At 43.1% G+C, this 15,685-nt stretch overlaps 3 protein-coding genes and 1 long non-coding RNA gene across 5 annotated transcripts in view; 2 read left to right on the top strand and 2 right to left on the bottom strand.

Moving 5' to 3' along the window:
- Positions 1-990: 990 nt before the first annotated feature.
- klhl36 (kelch-like family member 36) lies at positions 991-6,545 on the top strand. Of its 2 annotated transcripts, XM_082538685.1 has the most exons (9): positions 991-1,487; positions 1,932-2,009; positions 2,437-2,631; positions 2,787-2,909; positions 3,912-4,133; positions 4,219-4,524; positions 4,716-4,943; positions 5,034-5,191; positions 5,297-6,545. In XM_082538685.1, exons 2-9 carry the CDS (start codon positions 1,932-1,934, stop codon positions 6,018-6,020), a joined length of 2,034 nt encoding a protein of 677 aa, XP_082394811.1. In that variant the 5' UTR covers positions 991-1,487; the 3' UTR covers positions 6,021-6,545. The 2 variants fall into 2 exon arrangements, with proteins under 2 accessions (XP_082394811.1, XP_082394812.1); XM_082538686.1 differs by lacking the exons at positions 991-1,487; positions 1,932-2,009; positions 2,437-2,631; positions 2,787-2,909 and adding an exon at positions 2,939-3,141.
- LOC309709824 lies at positions 3,138-3,903 on the bottom strand. The gene is made up of 2 exons (XR_014277613.1): positions 3,388-3,903; positions 3,138-3,194 (listed from the first exon to the last, which is right to left on the bottom strand). It is a non-coding gene; the product is annotated as an uncharacterized lncRNA (long non-coding RNA).
- On the bottom strand, positions 6,543-13,688 carry LOC309709822 (aldo-keto reductase family 1 member B1). Its single transcript, XM_082538689.1, has 10 exons — positions 13,251-13,688; positions 12,045-12,221; positions 10,806-10,922; positions 10,087-10,164; positions 9,691-9,807; positions 7,930-8,042; positions 7,265-7,352; positions 7,088-7,171; positions 6,745-6,827; positions 6,543-6,672 (listed from the first exon to the last, which is right to left on the bottom strand). Exons 1-10 carry the CDS (start codon positions 13,338-13,340, stop codon positions 6,639-6,641), a joined length of 981 nt encoding a protein of 326 aa, XP_082394815.1. The 5' UTR covers positions 13,341-13,688; the 3' UTR covers positions 6,543-6,638.
- Positions 13,689-15,028: 1,340 nt separating this feature from the next.
- vps9d1 (VPS9 domain containing 1) overlaps positions 15,029-15,685 on the top strand; it is a 36,603-nt gene continuing 35,946 nt past the window's right edge. Inside the window, exon 1 of the mRNA XM_082540698.1 lies at positions 15,029-15,210. Coding sequence (XP_082396824.1) covers positions 15,118-15,210 — 93 coding nt within the window. The 5' untranslated portion in view covers positions 15,029-15,117. The remainder of the gene's footprint in view (positions 15,211-15,685) is intronic.

The raw sequence follows: 15,685 nt of genomic DNA, 5'->3' as shown, positions 1-15,685 counted from the left end.
GGAGCCAAGTTTCTGAGCCAAGCATTCCCCACAGCATCGCACTTCATCCACCTGTTCGTGTTCCTCCCATAGGGCACCCTGCTCCTACCTGGTCTCCAGTTAGCTCATGTGCAGTCAACTCTATGACGTAAAAGAGGCAAACTTGCTCCATGTTTTAACTGTGTACCAAACATATTCAAAATAAATATATTACTCATAAAAATAAATGAATAAAAATAAATCATCTTATCATGTCTTTTATCAATAGCTTTTGGGGCTTTTCATAGAAGTCCACTTCCTTTCTCTGTGTAACTCATTTTCCCTGAACGGGACAAACTTTATTTGACAAATTTAGGAGGCAAGGTAAACCCTGGACAGGTTACCAGTGTGCTGCACTGGTGACCTGTCCAGGCCCACATTGTTTAACTAATATTGTTTTCTTTCAGATTATTAATCGAGGTTAACTGTATCATAAAACCGATAGGCCTCCGTTTATCTCTTTAATATATTCATTCATTCATTTAGCAGCTGTTTATCTACAGTACCGTGCAAAAGTCTTGAACCACCTCCTTTTGTTTCAAAGGAGTCAGACTTGTAATGTTTTTGAAGGTGATCTTTAGCAACGTTGTTTCCTTTCTTTCTATTTCCCGATATGCTCGTATAACGTAGAGAAAAGACGGGTGGCGCAAGACTTGTGCACAGTACCGTTTGGCGTTGTTATTGGTCACTCAATGGCCTTCATAATGTATTGATGTAAATAACAACATCCGGCCTAAAGTCGTTGACTTCAAAATAAAACAAAGCCTCGAGAAGTTATTTTTGAACACTGCGTTTAGCTTTTAATCTTGTCTGGTAAATCGAACTACTACTACTACTACTACTACTACTATAATAATAATAATAATAATAATAATAATAATAATAATAATAATAATATTATTATTGTTGTTGTTGTTGTATTATTGTTATTATTGTTATAGTTTCCAAAGATTTCAATATCTATTCAGCTTCTCAGAGACCGTTGGTTTTTCAATACACAAAATAAGCAAATATTTTCCTTCCAACAAAAATTAGCAAATGTTTATAAACATATATTTTCTATTCATCTGTAAGCTCATAGCTTGTAAACATAACCCCACCAATAAATAAACATGCAAGAGTTTATTCTGAAAACTCAAACCGGAAGTTCAGTTGATGTTTAACCTGCGGCTAAGCTAACTCCACCTGGCTGCTTGCTCCAGTTGTTTTTGTGGTCCAATACAGCGTGTGTCACCGGTAATAAGTCTCTGTAAGAAGACGGTGGACGAAGAGCGAAGTTTGAAGAATTTTTATTGCTTCCTGGACAAAATGCAGCAGTTTGTTCTTCGGCTGTCTTGCGGGACCCTTAGATGCTGCTGCTGACGGAATAACAGAAGAGCCGCCTTCTGACCCGCCTCAGGTCCGCCTGGAAGCGCTGCTGTCAGTGGCTCTGCGGCAGTGACACGGTTTCTCGTCTGGGCTTTTCAGCTGTATGTACCTCATCTCGCTAAAGGCCCGAGAGCCGCGGCTCTAGCTTGTCTCCTCTTCCTGTGTTTAGGAAGGGCCGTGAACCCTCAGCTGAATGTGGTTCATAATATCTGTGATCTAAAGCATCAGAGCTCATATTTCAGATGAGACTCAACTCTCACACCAAACACTTGTTGATCTCATGAACTGTTACAAGTCCTGTACCAACATGAACGATTTTTATTTTATTACTGGGCAATAAATCAAACATCAGAGTCAAAGCTGAAGGGAATATCCTCAGATCTCTTGTTTTGTTTGACTCTAATAACTCCAAATAGAACATTTCTTCCAGTTTTTCTTGAAAATAACTGAATCAGTTAAACAATGTGATGCATTATTTGAGTAACTTATTAATTAGTTAATAGTTGTGAGAGAATTACAGTAAAACCTGTGTGCGTGTGCTTTAGATGATGCCTTCCTGGGGGGATGTAATGGACAAATCGAGCCGAGTGTGTCGACCCCAGCGGATTAGCGAATCGTCTAAGGTCAGTGTTATTATTGTTAAAAATTATCGCATGGTCTGTAAAGTAGCTTCAGGTTAATCGACTAATAGTTGTAGACAGTTGTCTATCCAAAGTGCAGAGGATCTGGGGACTGTTTTCATCCCTCTGGTAAGTTGAGAAGTCAGCTCATTTCTAGCATGAGAGACAAAATCAGACAATGAAAATCTCTGCAGATCTCTCGCTACTGCTTGTACAGTAACACTGCGAGTGCCAAGAACTGAAGTTTGGCAGCAGTTGGTTTTATCTGGGGTGTGAATCAGGAGGAATGTGCAAAAGTAAGCAGGCAAAAAGAAGAAGAAAGGCAGCCTGGTTCTTATTAACAAGGTTTCTGAGGAGGCTCCTGGGAGCGGACACACAGCCGTTTGGAGTAAGGAGTTGTGGTCAGGGTGATGTTGTGCTGTGTTTGCAGGTTTTCCGCTGCGTGGATCATGCTGCTGAACTGCTGCAGGGCCTCAACGAGCAGCGGCAGCACGGCCAGTTCTGTGATGTGGTCCTCGTGGCTGAAGACGAGCGCGTCCCCGCTCACCGAGCCCTGCTGGCGGTCTCCAGCCCGTATTTCAATGCTATGTTTACTTTGGGCATGAAGGAGGAGCACCAGCAGGAGGTATGCAGGCAACGCTGTGAAATTAGCTTATTTATGTACGTAAAATAATATATTAAAATCAATGTGGATCGTTTGTGGGAGCCTTTGTTTCTATCTTAGTTGTACTGAAGTTGTAAATGGAATAGAGTACACGCATGTGTTCTTCCTATCTGCAGGTGGAGCTGGTCGGGATGTCCTTCGTGGGTCTGAAGGCGGTGGTGGACTTCCTGTACAGCGGCGAGCTGCCACTGGACGGAGGAAACATTGACTATGTGCTGGAAGCTGCTCACCTCCTGCAGGTAAGAAACCAGCGAGCTGTTAGGTTTAACGATGCAGGCCAAGCGGCAGCTTCTGGGGCTGATGAGGGAAAGGGCCAGAAACTGCACTTCCTCTGATGGCCACTTGGGGCTGACCCTAAAAGTGAGTCAATCTCAGTAGACTCCCATATTAAAAAAATACTTTACAGCCTGTAGCATTCCAGCCGGACTTTATTCAGACGATGCACTCAATGATCATTACGGATGGACCATGGTGGGGTATTCCAACCCATTTATTCACAAATTGCCATAGACACATCGTAAGAGCTGTAATCATAACATAAAACAAATAAACATTCACTTGATATAACCACGTTTCTGTTATGCTAATCAATTCACAGAAAAGGCACAGGAGGTGCTAGCATCAGCCTGCTAGATCGCTCATAAACTTATTAACAATCAAGTAATACATTTACAAATTGTCCGAAATGTAAACAACAAGTACAACACACAAACATACCTGTTCGCCTTCCAGCTAGATGCTAATTTTAAGATGGATGGAAAACGATAACCTTCTCATTAATCCTTTCTGCGGCAAGCAGTTGCGGTACGATCTTCCTTCCCGGAAGTTGCCCGTTCCGAATTTCAAAATAAGAGTCTAATCTATATTATAAGGTATAATTCGTTCAGGGATTTAACTGTTTGAAAAATATCAAATAAACAAATAATCTGGGTCATTTACACAGCCTGATACAAAAATGGTTTTCATCTCCACGAGTAGTTTTCTCTTCATGAAAAATATACTTTTTTTTTATAGCTCATCAGTTTAGATACTGTTAAGGCTTAAAGTTAGAGGGGTGACCTGTTTGACTGAACTTCTCCTTTTGGAGCATTTAAACTAAATTATCAGGAAAATAATATTTCTAAGAATTTCTGTTTGTAGTGCGAGAGGTTTAATCACCTGTTAAAATCACCTGTTTAACTGTTAAAAATCAATCGGTGGTGATAATTAATGTTACCTATAAAAACTCATGCATTGTTCAGGTATGGCGAGCGGTGGATTTCTGCTGCCAGTTCCTGGAGACAGAGGTGAGCGAGGACAACTACCTGTACCTGCAGCAGCTGGCGCTGCTCTACAGCCTGGAGCGACTCAGCGCCTTCGTCGACCGCTTCATCCTCAAACATTTCTCCATGCTCTCTTTCACCCCGGACTTCCTGCGCGACATTCCTTTCCACAAACTCAACTCCTACCTCTCCAGTGGCCAGGTGAGACGTCCTCACCACGGCTCAGCAGACGAGCTGAAATCAAAAGCACGGTTAGCATTCTGAGAGCCCCTTTCTTCATCGCCAGGTTCAGCACGACAGCGAGCAGGCGCTTCTCCAGGCCTCGCTGCAGTGGCTCAGCCAGACGCCCGAGCGGACCTCCCACGCCAGGCAGCTCCTCTCCCACATTCGGTTCCCTCTGATCCCGGTGGCAGACCTCATAAGCAGGGTGCTTCCAGATGTGCGAGCTCTGCTGCCCGAGGAGGCCGGCTGTGAGGCCCTGGTGGAGGAGGCGCTGGCATACCACGCCAGGACCAGCGCTCAACCACTCCTGCAAACTGGACGCACCACAGTGAGGGGGGGAGTGGAGAGACTGCTGCTCATTGGAGGAGAGGTACAGAAGCTGATTTCATGATTTCACGTGAACATCATGTTAAACCTGCTTTAGATCTGATGTCTTCACACCTGACACTTACTGTGATATGATTTCAGTGTTAGTATTTTAATCTTGAGGCTCGTGTCTCCACTGCTGTCTGAAAAGTGAAACCTGGAAGCTTCACAGCTAGACTTCTCTTGTTTTTTGAGGTTTCCGAGCGTGGGGAGGAGCTTAGCGCTAGCGTTTCCTGTCTGGACGCTGAAACAGGGAGCTGGAAGGTGGAGACTGAGCTGCCGGCCCAGCGGAGTCACCACTGCCTGGCGGTCCTGGGAGGTTTCATCTTCACCGCCGGCGGGAGCTCGTCCAGGGACAACGGTGGAGACGCTGCCTGTAACCTTCTGTACAGATATGACCCCCGCCACAACCAGTGGACCAGGGTAGAGTGTAGAAAAGTCCCCTCCCTCCAGCCGCTTTGATAGTCTGAGGTCGTTTAGCAGCCCAGACTCACGAACAGCGTGTTTTTGCAGGGTGCCCCGATGAACCAGCGGCGAGTGGACTTCTACCTGGGGACCGTGGGAGAGTACCTGATCGCTGTGGGAGGGAGGAATGATACCGGAGCTTTGTCGTCAGTGGAGGTCTACTGCCCTGCTGAGGACTGCTGGTCCTACGTGGCAGGACTGCCCAGGTTACTGCTGACTCCGCCTCTTTGATTGAGGAATATCTCTGATAGCTGAGCTGTGAGGACTGCGTTTACACTCCACACATGTAAAAAACTGTTTGTGTTTTGCAGGCTTACTTACGGTCACGCTGGTACAGTCCACCGTGGCGTCGTCTACATCTCGGGCGGTCACAACTATCAGATCGGCCCATACCGCCGGGACGTCCTGAGCTACAATCCGTTGCGGGATGGCGATGTGTGGGTGGAACGCCAACCCATGTCTCTGGCCCGGGGCTGGCACTGCATGGCCTCCCTCGACAACCTAATCTATGCCATCGGAGGCAGCGACGACCACGAGGACACCTCGGAACGCTTCGACATCCTGCAGGTGGAGTCCTACGACCCACGCGGCGACCAGTGGACCAAGATTGCGCCGCTGCTGCTGCCCAACAGCGAGGCGGGGCTCGCTGTGTGGGCAGGTAGGATCTATGTTCTCGGGGGCTTCAGCTGGGAGAGCATGGCGTTCTCCAGAGCCACACAGGTATACGACCTAGACAAGGGGGCGTGGTCCAGAGGGCCCGACCTGCCCAAATGTATAGCAGGGGCTTCGGCATGCGTGTGCACCGTGAAGCCTCCGCCGCTGTCAGCCTCGCCACAGAAGCTCAGAAACCAGATGGAGGAGCCATTATTCTGTACTACGACTGACACGGTGACCAGCGGATCTGCGACTCTCCAGTCTGTTTACAGTGCAGGCAGGCCACAGAGTCAAGCTCAGCCACAATCCCAGCAGATCAGCTACTCTCAGTGGCAGCCAACACCTCCTCATGGTGCAGCTGACGCTTTTATTCACATGTAATAGATCTCTGAGTATGGATGCCGCTTTGCAACCCTCCTCCTTTTCTTGCTGCATCTGACACTTAATCAGTGTTGTATCTGTCGCTGCCACTGACTGTCTCATAACTGCATAGCTGTTTGGTGCTCTGTAGTTTCACTGAAATGTGGACTGTAAATAATGTGAGTGCAGCGTGTGGAACAAGACGTCAGTCGTCTGCTAATGAGCCTGATTTGTTGACATTTAAGCTGTCGACTACTAAAACAGATAAAACTGTGCACGGTTAAGGTTCTCTAGAAGTTGCGTATTTGGGAAGAATCACAGATTTGATATTCCTCTAAATACAGGAAACAGAACAAGCTGCATTTAAAAGAGGTTTTTTTTGTTCTTGCTTTTAGGATTAAACGTGAATGTTTTTAAAAGATGTCATCTCTGCCTTTGAAGCAAAAGCTGCATTCATTACTACTGCATTTTTCAGAAGTATTCGTCTGTGCATTTGTACATTTTTTCTTTAATTAAAAAAAATATTAAAAGAGAAAAGCGAGCTTATCATTGGCTCTTATCATTCTAAACATTTCATCGTTATTAGTAAACAGGTCACTGATGGATGCTCCAGCGCTGGTCGTTGTGGCGTCTTCTCTCTCAGGTGAAGGGGTAGTACGGGTGAGACTTGATTCTGAGAGACAAAAGAGCAATCATTGGTTTGATGCTGGAGAATGCAGCTACAGCAGGAAGGTGGTTGACTTACTCTTCAATTTCACAGGCCTTCCACCCTCGGTTCAGTCCCTTCAGAGCACTCAAGTCTTCTTCAGTCAGACTGAAGTCAAAGATCTGCAGGGAAACCGACAACGAGGCTCTAAATATACTTACACTACACTCCTGAACTAAAACTATACAATTGCTGAGGCGCTGTCAACTGAAATTGAACTGGGGCCTTTTGTGTAATAACAATTTGTACCACACAATGGTGCAGTGAGTCAACCAGAGGGCCTGCCCCCTAGTGGTCGTTAAAAAGAGTGCAGGTTTAATACCCCCACCGAGAAAATCGTGGTAAGCATCTTTGTCTCACCAGAGCGACAATGGTTTCTTACCTTTGTGTTTTCAAGGATGTGGTGAGGCTTTTCACTCTTGGGGATGACTGCAACACCCTGCTGCACGTGGTACCTCAGCAGGACCTGAGACAAGTTCACTGTTACTAACTAATGAGTGCACACACACACACACACACACACACACACACACACACACACACACTTTATCAACCTGACCTGTGCAGGACTGCGTTTGTGCTTCTTGGCGATATCAGCAATGACTGGGTCCTCCAGCAGCTTATATGGATCTGTGTCTTCTCTTAACCTGTGACACGGAAGGATTTATGAAGACGGGTTAAGAGATGAACAAGGCCTCTGTTGGATGTAGCTATTAGCTACTGTTAGCTGCATATATCTAAAAGATGCAGACCACAAAGAGACATAAAGTTAGCTCTACCAAATGGAAAGAGACAAACTAATATGGGGACACAAAAGAACCACTGAGATAAAATATATCTGCAACCTAAGAGGACCACACCATTATAAATAGTGCATGTGTTTATGTTTGTGCCATGAAAACCATCCTAAATATCAGGATATATTTACATCTATTTTTCCCTACCCCAATAGTCGAATTCCATAAAATAGTTTGCACTTCATCAAAATGAGATCCAGAGTCTGCACAGCAAGTTTGTTATGACCTTTACTTCCTATGAGTCAGTTTACTGGCCGAACTTTTAAAAATATTCAAAAAACATCTCTTTTTTATCGTCTCAGCCTTGGAGATATGTTATATATCTGTATATATAATAAAGGTTTCAAACATTTAAAGAACAAAAAGTTCTTCGTGTCTGTTTTTCTGATTTGGTTGTCGGTGTGGATCATGAGGCAAGACCTCGTACAGTTCTGAGGGTCTCCCAGGTGAACCGAAGGGGCTGTAGGCTGTCAAGGCAATGTTCTTGGATTTGCAGAACTCCATCATATCTGTCTGGATCAGGTAAGGATGTAGCTCCACCTGTGGACGACATGTAAACGTACAACAGTCGAGTCGAGACTCTAAAACGTTTCAGTAGCTCACAATTTCTCACTTTACAGAAAACACATGTGACATTATCACAAGAAAAAGAACACGACACCGGAAGAATCTGCACAATCATAATAATTCAGCTCCGGACTGATTCACCAATGCAGGAAAACAAAGTCCAACTTTGAGCAACTAAATTGAAAATAAAAAATGTTTACTAGTCCTTACTAAACACGGCTTTCCAAAACTCCGCACTGTCGTAAGAAGTCTGACAACTTAGTTCAGGACTGATAGTGACTGACTTAAACAGGACTGATTTCTGGAGAAACTGCAGTGGGATTGTTGCTGCTGCTGGACCTAGCCTGCTTTGGTGGTTGGATTGGTCAGCTACAAAAGCTAATGGTGTTAGCAGCTGATACTGTTAAAAGGCTTTAAAGAGTGAAATAAACGTTTTTAGGCATCTTAGCGCTGATCAAATTGAATAACCCACTGATGACTTTTTTTCTTTTTTCAAAAATTCTACAAAACCTGAAGCACTTTTGTCTTCCATTAATAAAGTGGACAACCCTCCACTTTATTAATGGAAGTCCCTCAAGTCCCTCCTGTCACTGTCAGGAGGGACAGACTGTCTGAGAGGACAAGGCAGAAATTTCAATGCACCATATCTCCTTAACTTTAAATTGCTTCCATCTGTGTCATTAAAAGCAGTTAAAGTTACCACGATGACTACATTCTATATACAGCTAGCTGAAAAAATAAGAGATGTTAAATCATTTATTACCCCAAATTCTAGGAAAGTGTGTTACAACAGTGATGCAAAATACAAAAAAATGAAGAGCTCTGATTTAAAATAAATGCAGGGATTGTGATGTGAGGAGGCAAACAGCACTAATGAATTTCCTCAGCAGCAGTGTGCTACCACTGCAATGATCTGAACTTGTTCCTCACACACAAAGGACGAAGGCTATGTTGGTCTGGATAGGCTGAAAATGAAAGGAAATCCAAAACCACCAATCAGAGTGATCGATTTCAAATCAGCTATCAGTTAAGCAGCTGTTACACTTAGCAATTAATAACTGGCTCAAACAGACTGACAATGAATGGAAATGGTACTCATAAAATGTCTTACACAACCACGTGTGTGTGTGTGTGTGTGTGTAAATATTTAGACTTCTTTGTGAGGACAGAAAATTGGCTACTAAACTTGTGGGGACCAGCACTTTGGTCCCCACAAGTTTAGGCATTCATTTTTGATGGTTAGGGTAAGTGGCTAGGGAAAGCATAATGTCAATGAGATGTCCTCACTAAGATAATGAGTGTGTGTGTAACAGAGAGAGATTAACCTATGCCAAAACTGTAGAAGCACACATTGTGCAATCAAGCCTCGTGTTTCAGACCTTAAAGCTGTGTTTCTGTGATGAACCGTCTGAGGCTAGTTAGGTGCAAAAGCTTTGGAAAAGTTTTTTTTATCTATAACATATAATGGGATTGATTGTAACCGTAGAAACAAACCTCTGGGAACATGCTACATCTTTGTACAAACACCAGTTAATTACAAAATGAACTAGGAGATGTTGTAGAGCTCGTGGAAATGAGCCTTCACAGCTTCAACGAATGTAAATGGACGCATCTGCAGTACCTGATTGACCGCAGGGGGAACCCTGCACAGAGCGAGGAGTCTCTCCAGCTGCAGGATGCTGAAGTTGGACACACCGATGCTCTTTACTTTCCCCGAGGCTTGCAGTGCTTCCATCCCCTGCAAACACAAGACAAGTTTTTACAATTTAGTTTGCCTGAAAAAAATCAGCTTTTAATATCAGTTAGATCACAGATAAAAATGTAAAAGATTGTATAAGAATTTAGTTAAATGATGCATGGAGCTGTATTTATATGATTCACAGTTCACATCTGGGTCATAACTATTTACTTTGACCATTTTATTATCATTTATGGTTCATTTATCTGTCATTAACATTTACTCATATGATTATTCAGTGCTGTTATTCAAACAAGCATACAGTCTGTATCTTCTTACCCTCCACACATCTACGTAGTCTACGTCAGAGGTCACTATCTTTCCATCCTTCCTTGGGAAAAGCTCATCACCCATTTTCTGCAGTGAAAATAAAAGTCCATCAGGCAGATGGCACATCTTTCCCCACAGTGCACCCTCTTTCAGTTCTAAGGCTTTCATTCCTTTTTTTGAGCAGTGTATTTTTAAATACAACCTGACATGAACAACAACTCCTGACACATTACACCGTGTCGATTTAACAAAACCTAAGCCAGGATGCAGAAGCAGAAAAACTGCATCCAACGTTTCAGAAGCTCGTTCAGCTGTTTTTAGCAGCAATGACCTTCCCAGATCGATGGGTAGTTCCTCCTCTAAGATCACTGCCGATATCTTTCCTCTTTGGCATTTGTTAAAACACACACCTGAATATTCTAGACCAGCACACTTCCACAACGTCTTCTTTTACAGAGGTGCTCATGCTTGCTGATTTGGTTACCAGCACCTAGCTCCTTGAATAAATTTGCCTAGAATGTCTTTATTGTTAAAGTGAGTTTAACAGATGGATACTGCACTGGAGTCTCTGCTTTTATCTCCAATTTGCCTGAATGGGAATTGAATACAAGGTTGACTCCTGAAGGTCGACTATTCCAGAAGATGAACTTATTCTTAAGTCAAAGCCAAATGAAGAATGGCAGAATAAAGGACAGTGAAACTGTCAGAATTGGAAATCTCTGCTAAACCTTTAGGCCAACAGGGAAATGCACAAGATAAAGATCCAGGTAGTCCAGTTGGAGATCACTTAGGGACTTATTGAGGCACACAGGGATGTCTTCTGGGGCATGATGGGTACACCACAGCTAGAAAGGTTAAAGCACAGCGAGATAAACATTAACATACAGCAGTGTGATGCATAAATCTGGGTACTTTGAAATAATAATTCAATTCATTTTTACAGACAAAGAAAACCCCAACAATCATATGACCCCCTATGAGCAAGTGCTTTGGCAAAAGTGGAAAGAAAAACTCCCTTTTAACAGGAAGAAACCTCCAGCAGAGCCAGGCTCAGGGAGGGGCGGGGCCATCTGCTGCAACTGGTTGGGGATAGAGGGGAGGAAGATGGGACAAAGACATGCTGTGGAAGAGAGCCGGAGATTAATAATAACTAATGAAATATCAACTCAATGTGGGTCCAAAAAAAAAGGTGACTGAAGAAGAAACACCCAGTGCATCATGGGAATCCCCCAGCAGTCCACACCTATTGCAGCATAACAAAGGGAGGATTCAGGGTCACCTGGTCCAGCCCTAACTATATGCTTTAGCAAAAAGGAAAGTTTGAAGCCTAATCTTAAAAGTAGAGATAGTGTCTGTCTCCTGAATCCAAACTGGAAGCTGGTTCCACAGAAGAGGGGCCTGAAAACTGAAGGCTCTGCCTCCCATTCTACTTTTAAATACTCTAGGAACAACAAGTAGGCCTGCAGAGCGAGAGCGAAGTGCTCTAATAGGGTGATATGGTACTACAAGGTCATTAAGATAAGATGGGGCCTGATTATTTAAGACCTTGTATGTGAGGAGCAGGATTTTGAATTCTGGATTTAACAGGAAGCCAATGAAGGAGAAATATGCTCTCTCTTTCTAGTCCCTGTCAGGACTCTTGCTGCAGCATTTTGGATTAGCTGAAGGATTTTCAGGGAGTTTTTAGGACTTCCTGATAATAATGAATTACAGTCGTCCAGCCTGGAAGTGATAAATGCATGAAGTAGTTTTTCAGCGTCACTCTGAGACAGGATATTTCTAACTTTAGAGATGTTGCACAAATGGAAGAAAGCAGTCTTACATATTTGTTTAATATGTGCGTTGAAGGACATTTCTGGTCAATCTAACAGACAAAAAGTAAAAGAAAAAGATTGGAAAGGACAAATAAGAAGTTCGGACTCTTCCTCCTCATGCTGTCCCACCTCTAACACCAACTACTTTCCCACCTTGCTGACAATAAACATATCTTCACGTCGGATGATGCCCTGCTGCATCTTGGAGCGCAGAGCCTTTCCAATGTCCACCTCGTTTTGATAACTGTAGGCAGTATCTATGTGGCGGTATCCAGCCGCGATGCCAGTCTCTACTGCACCCTGGATCGAGGTCGGGGACAGATGAGAGGACTGCAACAAGCAGGACAGTAGAGTTAGTGTCTGCTAACCTTACTCTTGGTTCCTGGGCACATTTACACCAATGTAGAGAGAATTTGTGTGAGATAGATAATACAACAGATAATACAAAGTTGAGAGGGTCAAAATAACATCACAGATGTGCATGAAGTCAAGCAGCACCATTGGTGACAGTCATGCCAATGTCTGATAGGCCTCTTCTCAGCAGGTCACTAAACTGAACTTCTCTACTGTGCTTTTATGGGCATTTTCCATTGATTATCTCACACATGATACAGCATGATACAGCATGCTAAGCGGTACAAACAAACCAAGAAGATTTGGCTTCAGTTTTGGTTTGGACTACTTTATTAGTTACTTAGCACCAATTGTCTCTACCCGTGCATTGCACCCCTGCTGTTTATCAGCTTGCTAACTAAGCATGTTAACATTAGCTGATAACTTCTTGTTAAGATACTAATAATGGGTGACCTCACGCCACTATGTGTCAGATACAGCAGGATGGAGGATCTGGATTGCTGCTTGATAGCAAAGTGGTGTGCAAATGTACATCAGTTGCTGATAACCATAGTTAATGGTTCAAATCATATAATACAAGAATCATCAGTTTGCTTTGTAGAAATGTGTCTGTTGAGCCACTCGATGGCGGCTGAGCTTGGTGTTTGCCTGATGTAAGGCTTTTTTGGATATGTGTTAAATCACATGTAAGATAAAACTTTGATCCAGTTACTGGCTTCATATGTAATTATAAAGTCCGAATATTAATTTCGACCTCTAAAGTTTTGAAACCACTGTTTGGATGCATGTGTCTTATTATTAAACTTGACTCTGCCACCTGAAAGAGTGATCGATGTCTGCCAATCACAATCAAGTCCTTCTAATCACCTCCCTTCACAAATATCAGTAAGTATGCCTTTAAATGCATGTATTAGAAACATATAGTAACTCTTAACAATACATGAGAAAACACAGTAACACTGAGCAACTTCTCAAAGTTAAATGCAGATGAAGAAATGGGGCTACCTTCCATGTCCCAAGACCCAGCAGTGGCATTCGAGAGCCGTCATTCAGCTCAACGTTCCTGGCCACCTGTGTGTCCTCCACAGAGTACATTTTCCCCACCGTAAGAGAAAAACAACAAAAAAGCCTCTCAGTTCACAACCGCGCACTGTCACGGCTTTCTTCTTCCTCTTTCCCCCTCAGAGTGCTTCTGCTGAGTCAGTGTCCTTCCTTTTTCTTTGCTGATTTTACTTTAGCTCATGTTTCTGACCTTCACTCACTTGGTTTTCTTCTCTTCCACCCACTCATTTCCTTTTCTTTCTGTGCTATCAGTCCACAAGTTAATTATTGGACAACATGCAGAGAACTTCACTAGCATGTAGTATTTATCTGTAAATAGTAAGTGAGGAGGAACGTGTTGCAAAGGTCACTTCTCCCATCGTGATAGCAATACAAACACGCATGCACACACATGCACCTTGCCTTAGTTGCACTAAAACAAATCCACTGTAATGTTCCCGCTTCCACATTAGATGGCGATCTTGTATCACCGGTTTGTGCAGCCACATTTTTTAAAATGAAAATTATATATATTTTACATTTCTTAAGTCATTTATTGTAAGTTCAGATTTTAATGTCATTTTGTATTTAATACAATTTGTCATCGTATTAATTCCTCACGTCTGTGCTTGTTTCTTAGTGGTTCTCTTATTTTAAAATTGCTTGTATTTTTTTTACATTTATAATTTCACTTTTGGATTAAACTGATTTTATGACACCAACTTCATGTTTTAATATAACTTTTGTTTTAATTTCATGATGTAATTTTTGTCTAATTACATTTGCTGTACCTGATATTTCAAACCCCAGTTTCAATCCTGTTTCTAATCCACCTCATAAAAGTTGTTTTTGGAAGAGTGGTCAACATTTTCAGAAACTGATATCTGAGCCTGTATGCTAAAGAGCCTATAGTAGTTTCAGAGGTGTACTTACGTTTACTCAGAATTTTAACACCTGACAGGTTTTTGGTGTTGTTCAAGTAAATCAAACAAGTAGGTTCTGTTTTAAAGAGGCTCAAATGTTTGCTTGTTTCAATATGATGAAAACATCTGCTGTGCTTTTTGTTTTTACATGACTGCACTCCGCATGGTTTCAGTTTGCTTTTTATGTTTTTCCTATTCAAAAACCAAAACCAAGCAATGCACCCAAGCTCTCGTTTGGCATGCAATTCTAATTTCTAAATGCTTTTTGGTTTAGTCTAACCCGATAAGCACAAAAAAAGGAATTCTTTTTAAACGCATGTTCCCATATGGGGACGATGGGTTTATTTTATGGCGTAAAGCAATACAATCACCACAGTTTATGTATAAAACACTTTATCGAGCAGAATGAAGTTTAATGTGTAGATAAGCCAAAATATAAAAACTCTGTGTTTTACACTGAGGTGTATTACATCTTACAAGCATCAACAATAATTGGGCCAGTACTGGGCAAACGATGATGAAGATGGAGCTGAGAGGCAGGAGGAAAAGAGGAAGACCTTAGAAAAAGGTTCATGGAAGTAGTGAAGGTGAACATGCAGAGGGCTGGTGTGACAGAGGAGGATGCTGGGGTGAGATGAAAGCAGATGATGCACTGTGGCGACCCCTAAAGGGAGCCGGAAGAAGAAGAAAACTGCGTCCTTCTGCAGACTGTTTGTCTGATGCAGAAGGACACATTCGTGCATAGCCTTGAACACCAGGAACTATGTCCTGGTCTCACTAGATAACACTAACACTGAACTGTGTCTAAACAGTCTGAAGCGGTAGAGGGCGCTGTGTGGCCTACCCAGTAAAAACGAGGAAGAAGAGGCGGAACCAACGTAAAACGAAGAAGGGGCACCAGGGTAACCATGGCTAAAGTTGACAGCGGAGCGAAACCACTACAAAATGCCATGAAAATGGCCAAAGTGGCAATACAGCTGGACGGAGGGAACAGACACAAGGTCAGTGAGCCCCGGGGGCCGACAGCACGGACACAGCAGCGGGAAGCGGACAGGAAGCGGCGGGTGGGGATGTAAACAGAGGGAGGGGGCGGAGGCTGTCAGTGGTTAGCCACATAACGTTAACCTGCTCGTTAATCTATACATGCAAAACTACCTTTAATTAATAATGATATTTATTCACTGCCATCCCGAGACTCACCTCAGTGTTTTGTCCTATGAAAGCGCCTTTTTGCTGCATTGTCATCAAGTTTATTGTACACGCATAACACCAGTGTTTACGATGCGTTATAATAAAGAATATTTGCGTCTAAAAACAGAGACAAACCTGGCATTTTCACTCATGTTATTCAAAACACGTCGAGCTAAAATATGCAGCGGAAACAAACACTCTTCTGTGGATTGTGGTTTCTTTTTCCCATCACACTGTGACCACCTGCGTGTGGCCCCCTGACCCGTCGAGTAGACCCTGAAGCTG

The sequence above is a fragment of the Aulonocara stuartgranti genome (assembly GCF_965226115.1).
Source record: "Aulonocara stuartgranti genome assembly, chromosome: 7".
NCBI lineage: Eukaryota > Metazoa > Chordata > Actinopteri > Cichliformes > Cichlidae > Aulonocara > Aulonocara stuartgranti.
Note: the sequence above shows the minus strand (reverse complement) of the source record. Positions and strands in the feature narration are given on the sequence as shown.

Coding starts and splice junctions, on each gene's coding strand:
- LOC309709822 (XM_082538689.1), bottom strand. CDS start 13,340: ATGTACTCTGTGGAGGACACACAGGTGGCCAGGAACGTTGAGCTGAAT. Junction 10,923..12,044: donor ATATGTTTATTGTCAGCAAG/GTGGGAAAGTAG, acceptor TAACCTTTCTAG/CTGTGGTGTACCCATCATGC. Junction 7,172..7,264: donor ACAAACGCAGTCCTGCACAG/GTCAGGTTGATA, acceptor AACTTGTCTCAG/GTCCTGCTGAGGTACCACGT.
- klhl36 (XM_082538685.1), top strand. CDS start 1,932: ATGATGCCTTCCTGGGGGGATGTAATGGACAAATCGAGCCGAGTGTGT. Junction 4,525..4,715: donor TGCTGCTCATTGGAGGAGAG/GTACAGAAGCTG, acceptor TTGTTTTTTGAG/GTTTCCGAGCGTGGGGAGGA. Junction 5,192..5,296: donor TACGTGGCAGGACTGCCCAG/GTTACTGCTGAC, acceptor TGTGTTTTGCAG/GCTTACTTACGGTCACGCTG.